The 22,329-nt window shown below is 45.5% G+C and overlaps 3 protein-coding genes and 1 long non-coding RNA gene across 8 annotated transcripts in view; 2 read left to right on the top strand and 2 right to left on the bottom strand.

Annotated features, from left to right (window-relative positions):
- lrba (LPS-responsive vesicle trafficking, beach and anchor containing) overlaps nucleotides 1–12,307 on the bottom strand; it is a 97,483-nt gene extending 85,176 nt beyond the window's left edge. For all 5 annotated transcript variants that reach the window (XM_061275480.1, XM_061275484.1, XM_061275483.1 and 2 more), the window contains exons 1-13: nucleotides 11,490–12,307; nucleotides 4,801–5,032; nucleotides 4,218–4,318; nucleotides 3,729–3,824; nucleotides 3,532–3,653; nucleotides 3,330–3,456; nucleotides 3,121–3,240; nucleotides 2,493–2,639; nucleotides 1,936–2,133; nucleotides 1,608–1,741; nucleotides 890–998; nucleotides 571–723; nucleotides 4–172 (exon numbers count right to left, since the gene is read on the bottom strand). In XM_061275480.1, coding sequence (XP_061131464.1) covers nucleotides 4–172; nucleotides 571–723; nucleotides 890–998; nucleotides 1,608–1,741; nucleotides 1,936–2,133; nucleotides 2,493–2,639; nucleotides 3,121–3,240; nucleotides 3,330–3,456; nucleotides 3,532–3,653; nucleotides 3,729–3,824; nucleotides 4,218–4,318; nucleotides 4,801–5,032; nucleotides 11,490–11,639 — 1,858 coding nt within the window. In that variant the 5' untranslated portion in view covers nucleotides 11,640–12,307. The remainder of the gene's footprint in view (nucleotides 1–3; nucleotides 173–570; nucleotides 724–889; nucleotides 999–1,607; nucleotides 1,742–1,935; nucleotides 2,134–2,492; nucleotides 2,640–3,120; nucleotides 3,241–3,329; nucleotides 3,457–3,531; nucleotides 3,654–3,728; nucleotides 3,825–4,217; nucleotides 4,319–4,800; nucleotides 5,033–11,489) is intronic.
- LOC133152026 (uncharacterized) lies at nucleotides 8,474–12,788 on the top strand. Its single transcript, XR_009714032.1, has 2 exons — nucleotides 8,474–8,934; nucleotides 11,441–12,788. It is a non-coding gene; the product is annotated as an uncharacterized LOC133152026 (long non-coding RNA).
- Nucleotides 12,789–12,910: 122 nt separating this feature from the next.
- rps3a (ribosomal protein S3A) lies at nucleotides 12,911–14,976 on the top strand. Its single transcript, XM_061275514.1, has 6 exons — nucleotides 12,911–13,058; nucleotides 13,667–13,770; nucleotides 13,893–14,080; nucleotides 14,239–14,447; nucleotides 14,533–14,642; nucleotides 14,800–14,976. Exons 1-6 carry the CDS (start codon nucleotides 12,922–12,924, stop codon nucleotides 14,925–14,927), a joined length of 876 nt encoding a protein of 291 aa, XP_061131498.1. The 5' UTR covers nucleotides 12,911–12,921; the 3' UTR covers nucleotides 14,928–14,976.
- Nucleotides 14,977–15,096: 120 nt separating this feature from the next.
- On the bottom strand, nucleotides 15,097–21,189 carry sh3d19 (SH3 domain containing 19). Its single transcript, XM_061273781.1, has 18 exons — nucleotides 21,120–21,189; nucleotides 19,471–19,510; nucleotides 19,229–19,340; nucleotides 18,952–19,096; nucleotides 18,092–18,877; nucleotides 17,787–17,858; nucleotides 17,530–17,705; nucleotides 17,420–17,466; nucleotides 17,194–17,353; nucleotides 17,073–17,123; nucleotides 16,855–16,921; nucleotides 16,575–16,705; nucleotides 16,442–16,503; nucleotides 16,096–16,331; nucleotides 15,918–15,958; nucleotides 15,652–15,829; nucleotides 15,407–15,492; nucleotides 15,097–15,332 (listed from the first exon to the last, which is right to left on the bottom strand). The coding sequence occupies exons 1-18, from the start codon at nucleotides 21,187–21,189 to the stop codon at nucleotides 15,225–15,227; spliced, it is 2,568 nt and encodes an 855-aa protein (XP_061129765.1). The 3' UTR covers nucleotides 15,097–15,224.
- Nucleotides 21,190–22,329: the final 1,140 nt, after the last annotated feature.

Raw genomic sequence — 22,329 nt, 5'->3', positions numbered from 1 at the left:
CACCGAGGCCTTTGGGCACGACGCCGCTTCGGTCCTGCGGGTTGACCACCCAGTAGTAGTACTTGAGCGTGTGCATGACCTGCAGCACGGTGCCCACCCGGCGGATGGCGTTGTAGATGGTGACGGTGCTGATGAACTCGGTGGACAGGTACGTGTACAGAGTCACTTGCACCTGTGAGAGACCATCCGAGGGAATGAAGACAACCTCGGTGCACGTTGCATTTCAAGCAATATGAAGCCTTTGCCCAAAATACAAATACTGAATGAAGATTTTGCATATTTGCTTATTTTTATTGCAGTATTTTACACCATTTGTATAGCATGCCAATATGTTGCTAGTATTTCTAAATGTATGTAATTATTTTAAATGGATCTAAATTTTAGTCAAATTGTTACAATAAAAAAAATATTTTTAGCATAGTTGCATATTATTGTCATGCTGTAGTGATTTCTAATTCTAATTCAGATTTTTCCAAATTAACAGTACTTGAGTAGAAAGTTTTGCTACTTGAGCTAGCTACAGTCCCGTTTGAGTCCTTAGCGAGCATATTTGCCGTATGGCGCCGTTACCTTGATCGGGGCATGGATCCAGATGGCGGGGTTGAACAGAATGTGGTCGCACAGCTGCTTGAGCAGCAGGATGCCGTTCTGCAAGTTGCTCAGGTACCTGGAGAAGGCCAGCACGATGTCCAGGACGGGCCGGGTCACGTGCACCTTGGACGACTGCAAATAGAAAATACACAAAAGAGGAAGGGGAGGGGTGATGATGTGTGTGAAGAATTGGGAAAAGCACACAAACACAGCTGTGACCTTCAGATAGGGGGGGGGGGTGTAATGCAGAATAAAGTCGGAGTGACTGGGAATCCAACACTGAGTTTATTGGACCAACCTTCTCCAAAGTGTATCCAATGACCAGGAAGCCTTTGCAGGCCAGGACCTGCTCTTGCATGGCCACCGAGTTCTTCAGCAGCTCCATCACAAAAGACAGCAGCGTGCAACTAGGAGGCAAACGCACAAAGGGACAAAAAGAGTCACAACAGTGACAGACAGAAACAATAATCTGCGTGAGCTGCTGCTGACAAAGCCTGCGGTGCCAAGGCGGCCGCGCACGACATGTGATGTGATTGAATGAGGGTGTCGCGTCCTCGTCGGAGCACACGGCGTCGCCTCGAGAAGGACGGAAGGGAGACGAGAGCGAAAAGGCACGCAGGTAATTGGTGCAAAGGGGAAAAAAATAAATAAATTAGTGGTGAAACTCAGCAGTGCCTTCTGGAAAGTTAGGGGGGAAAAAATAGCACCATTGATACTAAATTGTAAGAGACGTAAGAGAATTCACACAAAAAAAAAAAAGTCCCAGGGAGAAGAAAAATAAGTTGGCCATTTTGGTTTGAGGTTTTCATTTTGGGGGAAATGCCATGAAATGGAACAGAAAGTTGTTTGTTTAAGGTTAAAGCATCCATTTTGCCGTTAATTCAATGAAAAAAGGGCAAATCATAAAATAATCAAGTCTTAAACGTGTCAGGCTGCCACATAGTTTGTGTTGACACACTGTGCTACTGTACTCATCTTCTTCTATATGGGAAGAGTATGAGCGTTTCCATAGTTACCAGACAGAGGTGTCCAGTTCTTGGCTGGAGGGCTGGCAGAAGTCCAGCTGTGCAAAGAGGGGGAAGAGGACCTGCACGCCACCGATGGAGTGAATGCCGCTCTGAACCGAGTGAGTCACCACCGCTTTCACGTCCTGCACAAACACACAATTAAGTTACACGAGTCGACGAAGATCTCCTAAAGTAGTTGACTAAAACATTCCATAAAAAAAAAAAAATGATTGGCCGAGTGTTTGCGTTGGCTTGCGAGCAAAAAGATATGAGAGCAATTTACAACAAGCAACACTTTGACCGATAGATAGTGGACGGGGGGGGGGGTGATTCTTACCTGCAGCATGAGCGCGTGCGGGGAATGCACGAAAATGGAGGCGTTGTCCTTGGGCGAGGACTCGAGGCAGAGTTGGGCATCGGTGGCGCGGGGGTTGTACGCAAAAGCGATGGCGGCAGACAGCTTGCCGTCGTACAGCAGCATCTTGTGGTGCTCGGCAAACAGCAAGTCGCTTTCGGCCTTGTACTTGAACGTGCCCTGAGGAGCAACCAGGAGACAAGATGAGGAAAAAGAAAAGAAGTTGACAAGAGGCCTCAGAACAGAGTGACAGCTGTCTGTCATTCCGTTGTGGCCCTCGGGTGCCTGAATAAATAGCACTGCTGAATATAAAACATACAGCTGCAACACAAAGTGATCTTCATTTCGTTGATATTTTGTGTGCTATACTCAATCATGTTTACTACCGAGTGATATTTGTGGGGGATTAAGGGGAAGCTGTAACGGATTAATTGCATTTCCATTCATTTCAATGGGGAAAGATGATTTGGGTGTAAGCGCCGATGTACAGTATGTTGAGTAAGACATTTTGTTTTTTTTCTGCAGATTTGCCGTGTCACCTGGTAGCCTGGCCCCAGCTGGTAGATGGCCAGGATCTGCGCAGCATTGAGCCCTTCTCCGAATAAGTAGACGGCGCCCATCTGGCCACAGAAGACCCGGTTGGCGTCGGCCGTTTCGGACGATCCGAGGAAGCACTTGTCGAACGTCTGCGGGACAAAAGCATCTGTTTTGTTTTTTTGAGCACTACAACGAGCCCAAGAAACATTTTAAAGATAGAACGAAAAGATATGAAGATATGATGATGAAAAGAGATAAAAATAGCAGCAAAGATATGAGGACAATGTGCTATAAATATCCTCAATGCCAGCCTTGCTTCGCGAAGTTCGCCGCCGGTTCTTTTGTGAACGTGATTGTAATCCTTCATGCTGTGACACCGGTGCATGCGTTGATTTGTGAGCGATCGGCAGAAGGGAGGGGGGGAATGTTTGGCGCCATTCCACAAAAAAAAAAAAAAAAAATCTAGATTGTTTTCAAGTCGTGGCACAGACATTTAAAGCCACGCCCCTTCCCCAACACGATGCTGCAGTTGAGTCACCCCATAATGGGCCCCAGGGGTGCGGCACATTTGGAGCACACCTGCTTTGGACCAATTAGCGAGGCTGGAGCGAAGGTTTTTTTTTTACTCACGTCGCTGGTGTTGACAAACCAGGCGATCTCTCCGAAGGACGCCAGCTCGCCGTTGACGTAGCAGCTAATTTCGCTGTTTTTCCAGCGGTTGTAGACGTGCACCAGAGTCACCATGTACCACTGAAGTGGAAGAAATGTCACAATTTGTAAACACATTAACAAGAAGAAGTGATTATCTGAGAACTCAGAGTTCTTGGTTGCCATCTTACCTTCTGAGGTTTGAAGTCGTACTTGACACAGTGCTGGAATCCTTTGCCCTTGGTTTTCAGCGAGGTCACTATCAAACAGCCGCCCACAAAATGCGCCGAGTAGCCGAGGCCTTTACTGGTGCGGAAACTGAATGGAGAAAATAAAGAGGATAGCGGGTAAGAAGGTTACAAGGGTTACGATGACGTGCCACGGAGAACTGACCAGTAGAGGTAAGGCTTGTCTTTATCCACATTGATGTTGTTGAGAGGGTCCATGCGGAGCCACGTGTGGAACGTAAAGCCATTCTGGTACGGCCATTTTGCTATGGGTGGAAGCGCTATCGCCTGTTGGTAAGCAACACCAAATTATTATTTTTGTTTTTTTTGTGGAGGCGTGCTACGATATCGATGTGAACTTACGGCTGCGTTTTTGCCAGGAAAGCTGAAGAAGGAATCTGGGCCGTTCCTGTGAGCCATGTACTTCAACACCGACAGAAGCTTCACGGCGTGTCGAGGCTGAAAGAAAAAATAATAATAACAATCAAGTTCTTGCATAACCTAGGTCATCCTCAAGTTCACATTGGCACTTAATTGACCAACAGCAAGATCGCTAGGATAGCTAAGTGAGCTAGTTGGCTTGGTTGTCAGTCATTCAGTCAGTTGAGGTAGGTAGCTTAGACAGGTTGCCAAGAGGTTTTTCTAATAGCAGCGTCCACACTTAGCAGCATCCAAAAGCGCCACCGACGACAAACTCTGGACCAACATCAAGAGCCATCACATCTGTGTGACAAGGACATTAATGCGGCGGGGCGGGGGAGGTCTGGGGAGGGCGGGGGTGAGGGAGGGCTTGATGCCTTCCAAGTACATTCTTCACGTGTATGCTCGAGACAACCACCACCTCCGACTCACCCACTGGCCTTTCTCTCCTTGCAGCTTGCTGAAGAACAGCTTCAGCTCTTTGACGGTGATGCTGTAGCTGGCGAGCACGCCGAGCATGTCCACAAGCAAGTCTGAAAGAACAAGAAAAAGTCACAGTGGTTCAACACGATATTCAAATGTTTTTTTTTTACCACGAATTCATGAACTTTAAATGATTGCGTATCAGAGGAACGATGTCAAAAGATGGAACATTTCCACTCGAGGTAACATCTACTTCCCCCTCACTTGACTGCACTGTTGCTGGAGGCCTGCGCTGTTTTCGCCGGCGAGAAGGGCACTGATGCAAACCCCGTCAGAGGAGATCCCGGTAATCTTAGCAATTTTGCAGAGTCGTTGCAAAGCCTTATTCCCGGCACCACAAGCCCAGCAAAGTATCCAAAAGAAGAATCGAGGCTGTCAACAAATAAAGTCTTTTCGGGCTACATTTTAGACTATCTTGAAATAAAAATGAGTTGCCTCCTATCTTGTAGAAAAGCTTTTTTTTTTTGTTCGTGTGGCCCACAACTCCGATTATCAATTAAGGTATGGAATGTTTAATATTGGCCTTGCGTACCAGCGATCATGCTGTCCGTGTTGGAGACGCGCTGCAGCACCAGCTGAATGAGGCCCACGTCGGTGCACGCTTGCAGGTTGCGCACGCTCTTCTTCAGGATGGCGGTGAAGATGCTCCACACCTCTGCCTGGCAGGTGGGCTCGCACTTGTCCAGGAGCTCCACCATGCACACGATGCTCTCGGGCTCTTGGATGATGAAGTTCATCTCCAGGTCAAACTGGCCGCCCACCAGCTGGAAAGAGAACAAGAGAAAGAAATGTTTTTTGAGTTGACTCCCTTTTTAAAGTAAAAAAAAAAAAACATCCATCTGCTGGCCTTATTTATTTTATTTTCTTTTTTTTATTCATGAGACTGGCAAATAAATGTTGTCGCCAGCCATAAAAGTCACAATACCTCATTTCCAAATAGCAGCCGTGACGTTTTTATTATCGAAGCCAGCCTCATCGAAAGGAGATAAGGAGAGTAACAAGATAGACGGCAAAATTAATTTCGGCGGTGAGGCTCGTCATATTCCCGATCAAAGGCGTAAAATGAACACGTGATGTACGAGGCGGCCATTACGTGGATGGCGGCGAGGACCGGAGGCTGTCCAATTAGAGCGAGGTGAGATTACGTGCTTGCGTGTTCCGCGACAGATAAAGATGGCACGAAACAACATTTGTCGTTTAACCTCGCGCCAGGATATGACATCATCCATCTCGTCAAAAAAAAATATATATATATCGTGGAAGAAAATTACAGCACGTTGGGATACATACATAGATGATCGGGATGAGTGATGGAATGGAATTTGAAATGATGCCGAGCATTCTTTAACTATCACATTAACAGGGAAGAAATAATGAATTTCCAGGTCACAGTGGCCTTGGCAGCATAAAAAAAACAAAAAAAACACATTAATGCAAAAAATTCAATTATTTCCCACACGCTTGTACCAAGAGCAGAAAAAAAGATATCAATTTGGTTGTCAAGCTGAAAATTTCACAAGGTGAAGACGGAAAAGGTCTATTTTTAACAAGCACCCCAGGAAAAAAAAATAAAAAATTTACAAGGCATAAACACACATGCTGACACGCTCACCGTCTTTTACAACTGTAAGAATGAAATGCATAGTGGATGTGCAGGAAATATAAAAATGCCAGGTTTTATACAAAAATGAGATTACGATAAATCATTTATAACTTTTTCTACCGTTTTGTACCTTTACAGTGCCTCCAATAAACTCATCAACTCGTCTTCTCTTAATTGTCGAGAATAATAAAAAAAAAAAAAAAAATTCTTCAAAGAGGCAACCGCAAGCAGTCAATCATTTTAGGCCCTGCTTGGACGTCCCCACAAAAAAAAAAAGAGCTCAATAGCGGTGAGAGCCATTTTTGAAATTTAGTTTTTTTAAAACCACTGTAAAACCGTCAAACCGGTAAGCCTAACGAGCGGTAAATCTTCCCCTCCCTACTTTTCGATAGGCTGACTTCTTTTTCAAAAACAAACAATGACATGAGGTTCAGGTACAAGTTGAGTGCAGCTGGGTCCAGATGCGCCATTAGCCTCTCCGGGGCGCCATTTTCTCCTCACAAAGTTCTGATTTATGAGTCTGCCACTCAGGGCGACTCATCCATCCATCATTGCCGACGGACGGCGAAGAGAAACTACGAAGACGCTGACGCGGACACACTCTGCATTAATTACGGGGCGAAATTAGTCCCCGCTTTGATTCGGTGATGGAGCCCATCATGATCTGGACGTGTTATGTCACGCTGAGATCTTAAATTAATATGATCTTCAGCGAGACCCCCCTCCCTTTGTGGAGTTGTTTTACTCCAGCTGTGTGACAGCAAGCTTCACATTCGGATTGCGGCTGAACGGATGAATTCACAGTGACACACACACAGACACACACACACACAGCGTTTGGCCTGTTCCATCATTAGCATACAGTCGCCGAGTGTCTCCGAGCACCTAAACGCTGTCGCCTTGTGGCAACCAGATCCCCCCCCCCGGCTTGGTAACCCAGCCCGGGCTCTTCTCCACCGTCCTCACCATCCCCCCCGAGGGCTACCTGAATTAATCATGGCCGAGCAGCCGCAAGACAAAGTACGTTCTCGGTGGTCACCATGGAGAAGAACACGTGAGCGCGGCAGGGAAAGGTAGACCGAGTTTGGTTATTGTTTCGGGTCTCGGCGCATTTTTCCGTCGGATCGAGAAATAACCACGGCCGTGTCCTCGGCCACCTGTGTCACGCCAGTCTGCCATTTTTGCCGTAATCAATCATTTGCCCGGTTCGGCGTTCTCGCCTGACTGCCCCCCCCCCCCCCTCACAATTTCAAATAGCCACTCAGCCCAAAAACATACACACAAAAAGAAACGCATCACTGCTGTACTCCAACTCGAGATTGTTTATTTCAAAAGCCCCATCAAGGGCAAACAAAACACCGGCTGTCAAGTTCCACATGACAACCTCCGATCCACGAGTAGCGATATCAACCTTTCCGACAAGAGCGAGGCCGAAAAACACTCAAACGAGCTGTCAGAGCGACGAGGCGCCGGTGGCCTACTTTTTTTTTTTTTTTTTTCTCCCCCCCCCCTAACAGCCCTTTAAACGCATCCTCTTTTTAACGAGCCATCTCATCAAACCAAAGGCGCTTGGATGAGCGCATCGGTCCATGAGAGCGACGTTGGTCACGGACAGATCACACGTGAGCCATTTTGGCGTCGGCGGGAGGTCAGGCAAATAATCTGATCTGAGCGATGCTTAAAGAGGAAGGGGGGGGGGGGGTGAGTTCCTGTTTGCGGGACCTTACATAAAAAAAAAAAAAACTTATAGAAAAGCATTCTTGCCATAATATTTAGTAATAATAACTATCAGAAGTAATTCCACACTTAACACCTTTCGTGGATATCCAATTTATTATTTCACAAATAATATCTGCCATATCATTTCCTTTTAATACCAAATTTGACTCAGAGAATTGTGTGCAGCCACACACACACGTGCTAACGGCAACTCCCAGGACTAATTTATACCACACTGACCTTATTATGCTTCATCACTCTCATTACAGTTCCCAGCAGAAGCGTTAGCACTTATGATACGTTTCACACAGGAAGGCACTCGAACGCGCCGCTTCATCTTCTCCGATCTGCTCGTCAAAACAAACCACGCGGCCACTTGATGAACGTTATCCAGGAGTGGCAGAAAACAATGACCTTGGATAGAGTGGCCCACAAAGTGGAATAAATCCATTACAAAGTTCAAATCATTTGGATATTCAGATGGGGAGATTGGACTCTCAAATAATAAAATGTGTTGAGGAACGGCGGAGGGGCATAAAAACTAAGAGAAATGGTCCGTTAAGAAAACATTTTTCTGTATTTTTCTAAGAATATCTTCAAAAGAGCTTCAATGGCAGCTTGGGATGGTTCCACCACTTGAGGATCCGTTCTGCATCAGAGAAGCGAGAAGGGAAATGGCTTTTCAGGAAGGGAGTCGTAATACTCGACTAATTTTGCCCCGACAAAATCATCACATCTTTGCGGATAAGATGCTCAAACTCAAAACACTTGGCGTTCGTCGGGGTCATGCTGAAGAATGCCAGAGCGGCCAAGAGGCGTGGACGGAAAAGGAGGCGATTGGATCTCAAAAACAAACAAAGAATTTCCTTGTTTGGTACACGCCGTGAGCTGACCGCCACGTTTGGTGGAGTGGCATTTGCAAAATTTGAGAAACGGGCACGGATGAGCCGCACGCGCCAGTCAGTCCGACTCAACCAGACTCTCTTTTTTTCCTGTTTGTTCTAAAACCGGTATTGCAGGTATTGCCTTTTGTAATCGACGCCCTCATTATGACTTTGGATGGCAGTTAGAAACCGTAACCGATCTTGTGCTCCATTAAAAAGAAAAACGTTGTGGCGTATTGTAATTATTTACGAACGTGGTGGATGGATGGAAGGGTGGATGATTTCCCTGGAGGGTGAATCTGGAACATGATCGGAACGTGACTGCTGCATGCAATCGTCACTACATTTTTAAAATCGTTTTAGCGCAGAATACAATTTGGATACAAAGTGAAATGCAGTCTGTTGAATGGTGCAATGGGAAGCAAGAGTGAAGATGTTTGCAGCGTGACCTTGCCTTCAGGTAAAACCACATTCCAGACCAATAACTCGTCAAACTCCAGCGGATCAGCCGGGGGTCCGGCTGCCGGGCCAGCTGTCTGTCCTTCACTTGAACCAAAGCCACTCGCCGTTGCCTCAAAGTGACATCGGTTGCTGATGCTAAAGACTAAACCGTTTTTCACCCTTTTAGAGTATTATTTTTAAACATCTTTTTATCTCAACCAAAAACCAACACTTTTTTTTCTTTTCATTATAATACATTGTAAGAGTCAGAAAGACACACAAGCTTTGACCTTACTAAAAAAAAAATAAAACAACTTCCCGATTGAAAAAGAGAGTCAAACATTTACAAGCCATTTTCCCAGGAGGTGTCGAGACAAAGTTGACCTTTGGACAGCTAACAAAGAGTCAAAAGGTTCTGCTTCATTTGAGTTGGACAAAGCCAGTTCCCAAGGTGCCTACGTAAACACGCGCCTGAAATTTTATTCATATCATACAGATTTGAAGTTTGAAGTTATCGTCTTCTCATTAGCGATATAATGCTAACATCATGCCGATGAGCATCTTCTAAATAGCTTACCGGTGATTGGACATTGTGATTTCCTTGTAATGTTGTCAAAGTGACCAATTTTAAATCGTAATAAATTGCACCTGATAAGATCTATGTACCGTAATTTTCGGACTATAAATTGCATCGGAGTATGAGTCGCACCAGCCATAAAATGCCAAAGAAAGTGAAAAAAAACATATATGTATATAAGTCGCTCCTGAGTATAAGTCGCCCCCCCCACCCAAACTATGAAAAGAAACGAGACTTATAGTCCGAAAATTACGGTATGTACTTTGTATGACATGTTTTTTAACATACGGAATAGTAATTTCTTTATAGGATGGTACAGTATGTTCTATTGGCACTTGTTTGTTTTTAATCTGCCAGTGTGTCCAATCTAATCGACCGCAGACTAGTAATAATGAGCTTTGGTGAGCGAGAAAGCCACGGTGCAAACCACAAAACGGGTTAACGGTGATCGAAAGCCGCGTGGCTCGGAAGTAGGCCAGTGACTCACACCGGGCCCGAGACTCTTCTTGTCTCCATTGATCTTTTGTGTTCTCGCAGGAGGACGTCAACGTGTGAGCAATTAACGTAAAGCCTTAGACAGAGGTTAAAATCATTTATGTATGACAGAATTCTTGGCTATATTTACAGTATGCAAAAAATGATGTGTTTTGTAAGCTTTACTACCCGTAGATAAGCGCGCACACACTGCAGTTGATGGCGAGGGGGGGGGGGGGGGGGGGGGGACAATTTCTTTTGATTACTTCTAAAAGCATAAAACGAGCGAATATGTTTTGATGACAGTTTTCACCGTAGGTCACACAAAGCGATCTAGTAAAAAGGCTATTTTTGGAATCTTGCTCCAAAATGCGACAACATGGTATCAAAGCCCTGACTAATAGGAAAGTAGTAATTAGTGTCAAGGAAATATCGTGCTTCAGGGAGGAGAGAAGCAGAAGCGTACTTTCGGTTTCACTGTACGTGAGGTGCATTTAAAAAAAAAAAGAAAAAAAAACACCAACAAAGCAGGACATCAATCGACGAATTAAAAATGATGATTCTACCATCTGCAAATATTTGCATTCCGAAAAAATTGTAAAAACTGAACAAATCAACGCTCAGCATCCCAGAATCGATTCCAAGCTACTACGGCTCCCTGAATTCCTCCAAGCTTCTCCTCAGGCGTGACACACTACAACAGATTGTACCGTCCCATACGATAAACTATTGCCACTGTGACAAAGCAGTTTTGCAGGTTCTCCCTTCACCACCGCCGCCGCCACCCCATCCCCCGTCCTGCCGCCAAACCGGCCCAGCTCCAGTTGCATATCGCCCTTCTCCGGTTTGGTCGCCCTCTCCGGGAAAAACTTCCAATTTGAGAATCCTGTCAGGACGCCACCAGACGAAATAAGATAAGGACACATAGAGGTGGACAAGAGGTTGTACGCAAAAAAACACACCATCACTGACCTGGATATGTCACAAGCCGACGTGCTCCTGGCAATGAGGATCCTGACACCAGTCATCACGTCGCATTCGATTTACCACTCGCACATTTTAGTTTCTCTGCGCGTCAACGCTAATAATGACTCACTGTGCTATCTGTCCCTTAATACAACGGCAGCTTATTTCATAAGGATTCCTAGCGTCGTGATGGATCAGCACAATAGTCAGAGAAAAATCAACAAAATGCAACAACATTATTAATTGCTCGACATTTTAAAATTCATGATTTGCTTTCACGGGCTATATAGAATGATGTGGTGGCCCAGATCTGGCCCCCGGGCCTCGAGTTAGACACCGGTGTTCTAGAATTGACCCAAAGACGAAATGCAAATTCATCAATTCAAGGACACTGCTTGGCTTTGACAGTGAAAAGCAGCATGACAGAAGTGTGTGTGTGTGTGTGTGTGTACAGTGTTAACAAGACATATCACTCTCTCCCCCAACATGTCACGATGATCCATCCCAGCATGAAGGTGCTACCTGGGGCCTATTCTGAGCGCGCATAATCAGCTTACCAGGTTGAACACTGTCTCCACGACGTCTCGGTTGGAAACTTCCCCAACTTCCATGAGTCCGGCCAGCACGGCGAATTTCATCCGGATACCTCGGATGGGTACAGCGGGGTTGAGCGGCAAATTGCCCGGCGTGACCTCCTCGCTCGCCATTGCTCAAGGTGGGAGGGCAGGTGGCGTCCACAGGTAAAGCCACCTGTTCGCCTCCAATGGCGGAGGTGCTCAGTCAAAGGCGGAAAGGGAGCGAAAGGCTCGCTTTAATGTCCCTCCGGAGTTGCTGGTGGGAGTCTAAAGGCACATGAGTAGCTTCCTCGCCATTCGATATCAATAAAGTCAAAGTACAAAGAGTGCCGCTTCGTTGTTAGAAACTATTCCTCTTCCGAGTCCGAAACTTGATAGCCCACAGGCGGATGGATTAATGCCGTCCAATGAAGAAGCCAGGGGTGAGGTAATGGTCGGGGGTGGCAGGTAGAACCACGGCTTGCCTTTCCCCGACGCTCGCTTCCTTGGAAAGCCTCCAAAAAAAGAGCCACTCTACAACCGGCGGAAGTTGCTATTGTCACGGAGTCCGTACACTTGACAGGTAGCGGCGGCAAACTCTCAAAGCTCGCTTACACGCCGAATGAACCACCGTGTACGGAAGAAGAGAGGTGGGGAGGGTGGTGTCCGGTCGTCTCGGGAAAGTCCACTCAAGCCCGGCTGAAGAGAGTGAAGCGTTCACCCAGCTGCTCGCTGCGTCCGCCCTTCGCTTCCTGATATGCTCCCCGGTAGCTTTCAGACCGTCACCGCCATGACAGTAGAAGCCCGCGAGTGAGGAAGCATGCGCATGCGCGCGGAGGAGTCGTCAGTCGGAGCGGGCTGGTTCCGCTCAAGAGGTGGGGAGCGCGGCAGGTGTGCGGCTCAGGTGTCGCCAGAATTAAACGTCACGTTTTTTTTATTATTATTTCTGTAGTCCTCCATGAAAGCATAATCCCAGTTTTGTATCTAATCAAAACATTTCCAAGCATCTGCTTTTGCTTTGTATATCGAGGAATAATATTTTACTAGTTTTACTCACAAACCAGTAATCATCATTTTGTCAGCGCATTTCCTGCGGTGTTAATTTGTTTTCATTTCCTGTTTTTGAATGAATTGTTACTTGACAAAAATTTGATGGATTAATCCCTTATTAAATAAAAGATGGGGTTTTTAGGGGGGGCGGTGCTATCAAGGTAAATTGCAGGTTGCCACTTTATTTCATGTTCATGTATTAATAGGACGTACTTTGACGTTAACCAAAAATTAAATCTCATGAAAACCGTAGCAAGTTGTGATTTTTCTTCAATCTACATGCATGCATTACCTTTGAAGGAAACATTGCCCCCACCAATGTGGCCGTCGTAGGCACGTCGCTGGTCCAGCACAGCGCTCTCGAGTGGGCGTCGCGAGAGGACAAATGAGCCTCGATCTCGTTCTCTTGAATTCTCGCGCGATTTCTTCTTCTCCTCCTCTTTCACTCCCTGTAGCCAACATGGCAGTCGGCAAGAATAAGAGGCTGACTAAAGGCGGCAAAAAGGGTGCCAAAAAGAAGATGTAAGTACAAAATTCACCCAGCGGAGTATCAGTAAATCTGCGCACTTCAGATTATTACACAAAACGTAATAAAAGAAGGGCGGATGAACAGGATATTTAGCGGATAACTTGGGCTACTGTCGTCGTCGCAGGCCTGCGTCGGTCGAGCGTTGGCCTCAGCCATTACAATGTCATTCTCCTTGATGTATTTGATTTAATTGTAGGTTTATGCCGTAATTAACTTTAATATTAACCGCCTAGTGACAACCAGAAGTCTATTCAATCGTCTTGGAGGTTTGACAAAGCTTTTCGCGTTTCCCGGAGCTAATGCATGTTAGCACGGAGTTAGTCGGCGTCACGTTTACTACCGTATTAACTCTTCGAATGCGGTGCTAGTTCTGTACACTTGGATGATAGTGTCAAGATAGAGCTGCATATGCTGTTGAATTTATGTAGCGACTTAAAGTTTGAATTATTAGTGAGCAAAGGAGTCACAAGTGGTGGTTAGCTTATTTTAGTTAGCAAAGATGCACTCCAACTAGTTCACACCATGTTATATTCTCTATAGAGGTCATGTTTTTTTTCCTTGGCATCCTTTAAATCGTAACTAAAAATGTTATTTCTTCCAGTGTGGATCCCTTCTCCAAAAAAGACTGGTATGATGTCAAAGCGCCGGCCATGTTCATCATCCGCAATCTTGGCAAGACGTTGGTCACCAGGACTCAGGGAACCAGTGAGTTTAATTTTCTAGAACATTATTTGGGGTTCATCAGATGCGCCGTTTAACTGAATGGTGATCTCCTGCCTGCTCGTTGGCACCTAAATGGCCTCATTTTGTACCTTCTTTGCTCCCAGGAATCGCCTCAGACGGTCTGAAGGGTCGCGTGTTCGAAGTGAGCCTCGCTGACCTGCAGAACGACGAGGTAGCCTTCCGCAAGTTCAAGCTGATCACGGAGGATGTGCAGGGCAAGAACTGCCTCACCAACTTCCACGGCATGGACCTAACCCGTGACAAGATGTGCTCCATGGTCAAGAAGTGGCAGGTAATACCAAGTGTGGACAGAACAAACACATCCAGCATCTCTCTCCACATTGTTTAAGTTTTATCCGATTAGCGGATGGCACCAAAATTGATTCGCCGATCAAAATACTGGATCGTCGCAGCCTTGTTATAGTGCCTAAACCTGAGGTGTTTCCCCAGACCATGATCGAGGCCCATGTGGACGTGAAGACCACAGATGCTTACCTGCTGCGCCTCTTCTGCGTGGGCTTCACCAAGAAGCGCACCAACCAGATCCGCAAGACCTCGTACGCCCAGCACCAGCAAGTGCGCCAGATCCGCAAGAAGATGGTAGAGATCATGACCCGCGAGGTGCAGACCAACGACCTGAAGGAGGTCGTTAACAAGCTGTGAGTGGCGTGCTGTCAGAGGTTTCGGCCGTTGGGTGTCCTTTCTGATTATATTGACGTTTTGGTATTTGGGCTTTTCTTTCAGGATCCCTGACAGCATTGGCAAGGACATCGAGAAGGCCTGCCAGTCCATCTACCCCCTGCACGATGTCTACGTCCGCAAAGTCAAAATGTTGAAGAAGCCCAAGTTTGAACGTAAGCCGCAATGTCCATCGGCTGGGTGATCTAATCTAAACTCTGCCTTTAGGTTAAATATTAAAAATAATAATTATATGAATTGATATTTACATCTGCGCGCCGCTAGTTCTGTCCATCCTGGCTGTTAAATACATTGCCTGTGTTTCTTCTACAGTGGGCAAATTGATGGAGCTCCACGGCGAGGGCAGTTCAGGCAGCGCTGCCAAAACGGCCGGAGACGACACCGGAGCCAAGGTGGAGAGGGCAGACGGTTACGAGCCCCCCATCCAGGAGTCTGTCTAGAAATAAAAGCCCGGGCAGATTTAATAATAAAAAAAATGTAAATGACCAATTTTGGACTTGTCTTTTTGTCATTGCTGTTCACAGCACAAGCCCCTGCAATGCTTGTAAAATTGTAAATTGTCTTGTTTTCAATACAATGGTTGTAATGCGGAGATAAAACACTAGATGGTGCTATTGCACAGCTATTTTATTACAGAATTAGTTGTCATAACAGTTAGAAATGTAATGCAGCAGAAAATATTCGCTAATGTCAAATACTGCATCGTAAAACAATTGGCTGAGGTGTGGGTCAATACATCAGAGCACTTGAACGTAATTTTTAGGCACCAGGGCCCGTTTGCCTCTCAAGTCACCCAGGAACCATTCGTCATCCATGGACTCCAGGTCAGTGATGATGTCACCGACCTGCAAAGCAATTAAGTGCAAAATGTCAGGATGCTTTGACACGCATTTCAAAAATATCCTTGAAAAAAAATGACCTGCAGGGAGAGTTCCTCGTCGCAGTCTGAAGTGAAGTCGTACATGGCCCTTCCCTTCATTCCTTCAGGGGGTGACGTTGGACCAGCTCATCATAAAATAAATAAAAAACTTAACACACACTGACGAGCACAACACTGCCACCTACTGTAGTGGATGTGCAATTACACTTAATTCTAGCCATCCAGCCTAGAGTCTAACTGGAAAAACTGGAATCTCCAACAACCGTCATGTGTGGACGTCATACCTGTGCGACTCTCCACGAAAGCCTTAGGAAAGATTCCTTCTTTCCCGTTGAGTCTTCCGCAGCTCCACTCGTCATCGATGTGCTTGGTCACGAGGATGCAGTCGCCTCGCTTGAAGGACAGCTCGTCCTCCGCCTTGCCGTCAAAGTCGTGTCGAGCCTGCGCCCATTCCACCGGTGACTGAGGGGGGCAACACGATAAAAGATTTGACGGCTCAGATATGGAAAAACACAGAAATTGGGTCACCGTAATTATAATTGTGGGCTACCTGAGCCGGCTTGACAGCTTCTGGCTGATTCGTGACCATGCCTGTGAATAAAGAGGCGCACAATTTAAAGTACCAGATATGCTCTGAATAATAATAATATTTTAAATCAACAAGTTAGACTGAGGAAATTACTCAATTTTCTTTAATTCAACTGAATGTTGGCCGTATGTCTTCTCACCTGGCAATGCGACCTTGTTGACAGTAGCCCGACTTTGCTGCCTAGCGGGCGCTGGCGGCAGATCTTCCACAACTTCTACAAAGTTGAGAGGGAAAATTCCGGAAGCGGCGCCCAGCTGGCCGCGGGCCCACTCGTTGCCCTCGTAGGCCTGCAGCTGGATCACGTCGCCCTCGGCGAACGACAACTCCTCGCCGGTTTCACTGGCGAAATCAAAGCGGGCCACGCATCTTGGACCGCTTCATACATCAAAAAGACATGCGAGACGTAAAATAAAAAAAAACACTGGATTAAAAAAAAATGGTGGAAAAAAAAAGGAGTGCACAACAATTGTTTAAAGAAAACGGACCTGACTTTAACAGAAAGTGGTTTTGGTTTCTTCTCCGGAACACGTTTGGGTGGTGCACCTGACTAATTAGAGAAAAAACACAAAATAAACACTTTTTGTTTGACACTATAGATGACAACTGTTTCTTACTTACCATCACTTTGACAAAGTTAACTGGGAAGTAACCAGTGGATCCTTTACAAGTCCCCTTGCACCATTCACCATTCACACGCTCCACCATGGTGATGATGTCACCCGCCTTCAAGCCCATCTCTCCTGGACCCTCTAACGAAACCACAAAAAAAAAAAAAAAAAATCTCCGTGAAATTAAAAATTGCTACATTTAACCAGAGCGCATTTCAGTGACATTTAGGAGCAAGCAAATTTGTCGTTACAATGTTATCCAATAAAAAAAAAAAACGAAATGAGGTCACCTGGAGTGAAGTCGTGTAAGGCTTGAACGATTTGTCCATTTTCTTTCTTGCCAGTGGGAGCTGCATCCTGCACAAACAAGGTCTCCAAGGTTTTACACCACAGGAACTTCAGGGACTTTAATTAGCCAATGGGTAGGTTGTTAGCAAGCGCTACGAATCCTGCCTAGCAACATGCGACTTGACAATTTGACTCCTATTCAATAAAAAGCCCATCTGACCCGGAATGATGGTTCCCCTGTCGAGTCTGGAGCGGCGGATCCGTGTGGAAGCTTTGGGAAGGACACACAAATTAAAAATGGAGTCATGGGAACAGGGAGGTGCTTTCGGGGATCTCCTCACTGTGCATCTGTCATAGAGACAATGACCCTGGACAGGTCTGGGAGGGAGAAGGAAACCTTTGGAGGGCTTGGCGGCCTGCACGCTCGGCGGCGGCGGTCGTCCCGGACCGGGTTTTGCTGGAGGTGGGCGGGATGGGAGCGGTTTTTTAATGCTCTGTTGCCTGAAGAATAACAAAATGGCGTCACGTCAATTGTGAAACAGAAGGGGGATTTTCACTTCTACTCACCGATTTGGCAGCGACGGAGCCCGCTTGACACTTAACGGCGGTCCCTGCTGAGAAACACGACAAATATTCATGCTCGGTTTACTTTTTGGGCTCGTAAAAAAAATCCATACCCGTGTTGAGTTGCTGGGTAAAGACTTCTGCTTGGGAACGGCTGCCGTGTTTAGGGGTGGCCGACCTGGAAGCGGAGGAGGATTGCCCACAGGTACTCGAGCTGGAAGAGGAGGAGGATCGCCGACAGGTGTCCGAACTGGAAGCGGAGGAGGATTGTCCTGAAGACTCTCTGTGGCTGATGGGACATAGCAGCTGTTATTTTTCATCGCACTTTGCTTCATCATGGCTTTGTATTTTTTAACGGAGCGAGGCTCACAGATTTGTCCGGGGACTCGAATAGTGGTGGGCCTTCTTGTAAGAGACGGTCTCGCTTTGACAGGAGCGGGATCTGAGGTCACAGAGCGAGAAATAGGCATGTTTTTAAATCGTAAAATTGCTAATTGTCGTTAGCATCTTCGTCTAGTTTAGATAGCAATGGCTATGCTCGTTGTGCTGACCTTTAGCACTTTCAGCTAACCTTTGAACTTTGAGGTTTCTTAGAAATGCAAAGTGAATCATAAATAAATGTATTATTATTATTCAAATTCATTAGATTGAATTATTTTGCGATTGAAACTGAACCGTAATTTGACTTGCTCGCCGGAGTGACGCCATAGTCGCTATCTCTGAGAATAGCGCTGGAGTTGTGGTTGTTGACGTTGAGGTTGGCCTTCAGCGGTTCCTTGGTCGGCTCCGCCGGCCGTCTCGGCGGCAAAGGGGGCTCCTCGTCGTGGATGCTGTAGTCTCTTGTCAACGATGGCGGGCGGGAGCGGAAGCCGGGTCCCCCCTTTGTGAGCAGGGTCTCCAATTCTTCTCGCACGGGATTTCCGGCGGGTTTCTGAGATGCCAGGGGAGGTTTAGCGGACACCGGTGGCCCCACAGCTTTTCTGGGTGGAGCCTGCGGTCTGATCGGTTCTGAGGCACTCGCGTGCTCAGGGGCGAGCTGGCTCTCGAAGGCCTGGATCTTGGACTGGATGTTTCGATGACTGTTCATCTCGCCATGAACTTGTTCCTCCTGATTTGCTTGGTCTCCGTTGGGACTAAAGACCTCCAGCAGCTGCTTCTGACACTTATTTGAGTCTCCAGCATCTACCAGGAGATCATCATCTTCAACTTTGAACAATGTCTGAAAGTTATCTTCTGTCTGTTTTCTGGATTTTGTGCGAGGACGCGGGACAGGTCTTGGCTCTAAGCTAGGAACAGAAAAAGTCGTTGGGTCCGGTTGCACGGTGGTCTCCCAGTGGACGGTGACCGATCTGTTCCACTGATCGCTTGAGTCCCGTCTTTCTTGCGACTTTTGCGGACCACTTTCCCAAGAACTTTCAGGTCCGGGCAAGGATAGTTTTGGAGGTTTTTGCGGCTTTTCACCTGAAGAAGAATCACACTCAGAGAGGAACGAAATTCAATAAGAAATTCTCGGTGCATCATCCAATGTTTTTTACCGGCTGGTTTCTCCTTGACGGGGTCGGTCTGTGTGTAGCAGGTCGTGGCAGTGCAGTAAAAAGCACGTCGGGGGGCAGCAGTGGGCTGAACAATGTGCTCCTCTCTGGTCTTTTCTTGAATCACCTGGTCATAGGACGGTGGGGGCTGAGTTGTGGAAAACAGAAACTTTAGCGAGATGATTTCGAAACTTTGAATCCCAGAGAATCAACCGTTCCAAAGTGGCTCAAAAATTTGCCATCTCCCTCACATGAACTTAAGAACCAAGCTCGAGCAAACCTGGATGCCTGAGGACCAGATGGATTGAGGGGGTGAAGAAAAGAAGTCGGAAAATGCGTTTGAGAACCAGTTGTCGTCATCCAGAGGTTCCGCTGAGATGATCTCCGGTCGCCTTTGAAAACACAACACAGCATTTAGAATGGCAAAATCCACAAAGCATCATTTAAATAAAAAGTAGCTACTGCTTTTGTCAAACAAAGGACTTTAAAGATATGAAACTAGGATAAATCATCAGAACTTACCAGTGTTGGAAAAGGTCTCCTTTGTTTCTGTCAAGACGATCTGTGAAAATGAACAGAAGGTTGCCATTTTAATGAATAGTGTGTTGCCAGGTAAGAATCCTGCGACTAGCTAGCTACTACAAGGAAACGCCAGCAATGCAAGCGAACGTGAAAGTCTGGATCTCATAATGTGTAAACCAGAAATTTAAACTATTCACTTTAATAATAAGGTGCAAAGTACAAGCCCTGGAATTTGTTCAAATATCTACTTCAAACAAAATGGCTGCCTTCCTGTTTTATTTCATCTCCAATAATGTTTCTTTATTTTTAAAACCGTTGGCAGTTGTGTTTTTAAATATTTTTCTTGTGTTGTTTCTATTGACAGATTGTTGAATAATTTTAAAAACAAACAGTTGAGTCATTGAAATTAAAAATGAACCCACCTAATTACTATGTACAAAAATGAATGGAGAAATTACAAAGGTCAAAAAATCAAAGCCCTCATTTGATTTAAAGCGAATACAATCATTTTGGTTAAAGGAATGTCACAATATGAAGCACCTATCACATCTGTTACTTCTTTTGCTTTTGCTTTTTATCATTTGTTTTTAGCCTGAGATCGTTTTCAAACTACCGCCACTTCCTTGTTTTAAACAAGAAGACAAGAGAGCTCTTTTGACACGCTCCTTACCTTCTGAGGAGCTCTCTGGAGTATGTCGTCCACTATTAACAATTGGTTTCAATTTGAATTCTTTCCGACGGATGAACTAGTAAGACTGAATGTCTGTATACCGACCGGTGTGTGTGACCAAAAAAAAACTCAACAAAAACATTAAAGGCACACACCCACAATCACCATGTTCAAATCAGGTGGAATGCTGTCAGTCAAGAAGTGGAGCCCGAGCCACACAACAATGCTCAGGTGGAAAAAAAAAAAAAAACATCAAAAAGGAAGGAAATATATCAAAGATATCAACATAAAAAAATAAAATGATAATAATCATAATGACAATCAAACAAAATCACTGGCAAGTCATTCAAGTAAAAGTAGACATCTGACAAAAATTAAATAAGAATGAAAAAACTAACTAAATAAATCCATATTCAACAATTGCACAATTGGTTAAAGTGATTGTCTACTGTATTGTGTCGTGATGTTTATGTGTGAGTGGACACGAGTGAAGCTGCTGGGGTCAGCGAAATACTTCACCCCCCCATCCCAGCTGTGTCTGTGCCACTCCAACACATGCTGACATTGACTACATGCTTTGGACCACAACAGCCGCACACACAGCACAAGCACAGCACAGCAGCTGCACAACAAACCTCAAGCCTGCCTCTTTAAACTCACAAATCAGATTATTAAAGGTGCCTTGAGATGCCAAACAATTGATTCCATGACCACACTACAAATCGATTGTATCGCAAAGCATCTTCCCTCATTGAAATGAATGGAAAAGTCATTAATCCATACCAGAATGTTTTGATAAGAAAAATATATTTTACAGCCATCACACAGCGATTGTAGTATTTTAGGTTTGATCTAGTCAAAGCATAAAAAGTTAAATCATTTAAATTATGGTTTAATATTCATATACCAATACGCTATTGTGAGTCTACGCACTAAAACACTCAATTTGACTTTTATTTTGCATTTTAAACTAATCTACCTGTTGCTTGGTTGATGGCATGGTGAATTTCAGTATGGTCCTCTTCTTCCCCCCGCCTCACTTCAGCCATTATCAAAGTAACAAATCACAAAATGATAATAATAGTGATTAATACGTGTTGCCTTGAGAATGTGTGTGCATATGACGGCTGTCCCGGTGGTCCTGCCAACTGCGGTCATTTGTGTGGGTGGGACCCCTGCAACAGGGTGGACCCCACCTCCCCACCAAAATGATGGGCGACTACGGGATTAACGCAATAATATCATTTAAAACCCAAATACAATCAAATACCTACTGTTACTGTAATAATACACGGTACATTAAATGATAATACTTTATCACGCCATATCATAGACTGTTTTCGAACCTTTGACACTAGGGGGAACCAGAGTACAATTAATAGTACATGAGCTCTGTATAGTGCGTGTATCACAATTATTATCGAAATACTTCTCAAAGCTCTTCAGGTAAATTGGGGCGGTTCCTTTACAGCGTTCACTAAGTAGACGACCAGCATTATTTATTACAGAATTTATTCTCTTACGTAGTAACATTTATGTCCAGCAGAGGGAGACAAATTACAACTTCTGTACTGTATTACGTTGCATCTCTTTGGCGAGCTCTTCACTTTATGGTTCATAGTGATGCCATAAAAGACGGTGACACATTTCGGGAAAACAATATCAAAAGTGGAATCGGCGAATTGATATAACTTTGTGTCTTTTTAAAGGCAAAGCTAAGAGACGCTTTGACGCGAGAGTACGTCAATCATCCGAGTGGGCGGGGCTAAGCGCTTCGGCTCTTTCCTCCCTTCACCTTTGCAGTCAAATCCTCCACACCTCTTTATTTCTCCACCACGTCAAGACCTCTTTAAACCTTGGGATTTAAAGGATTTAAACTGCGTTGTGGCTTAGTGTCTGCGGGGAGCACACGGTAAGAAAAGGAAGAGAAGTATACCGTATGGCTTGTGTTCTCTCTCTCTCTTTCTAAATGTTGACACTCGATGCGACTTTTCCAGTTTGGCTTCACCGTGCGTGTTGCGTGCGTGAGCTTGTGCGCATGCGCGGCTCTGATTGACACACGCATGTGTGGGAGCAAGTTACCTATGTTTACGATTACCATCACAAATGTTTTTATCACTATTGTTACCAAAGTAACACTCGATGTTACCACTCCCCCCCCCCACACACACACATATAAATTGCCGTCG

This window comes from Syngnathus typhle, linkage group LG3 (assembly GCF_033458585.1).
Source record: "Syngnathus typhle isolate RoL2023-S1 ecotype Sweden linkage group LG3, RoL_Styp_1.0, whole genome shotgun sequence".
In the NCBI taxonomy this organism is placed as follows: Eukaryota; Metazoa; Chordata; class Actinopteri; order Syngnathiformes; family Syngnathidae; genus Syngnathus; species Syngnathus typhle.
The sequence above is the reverse complement of the archived record's forward strand: the minus strand, read 5'-3'. Positions and strand labels throughout refer to the sequence as shown.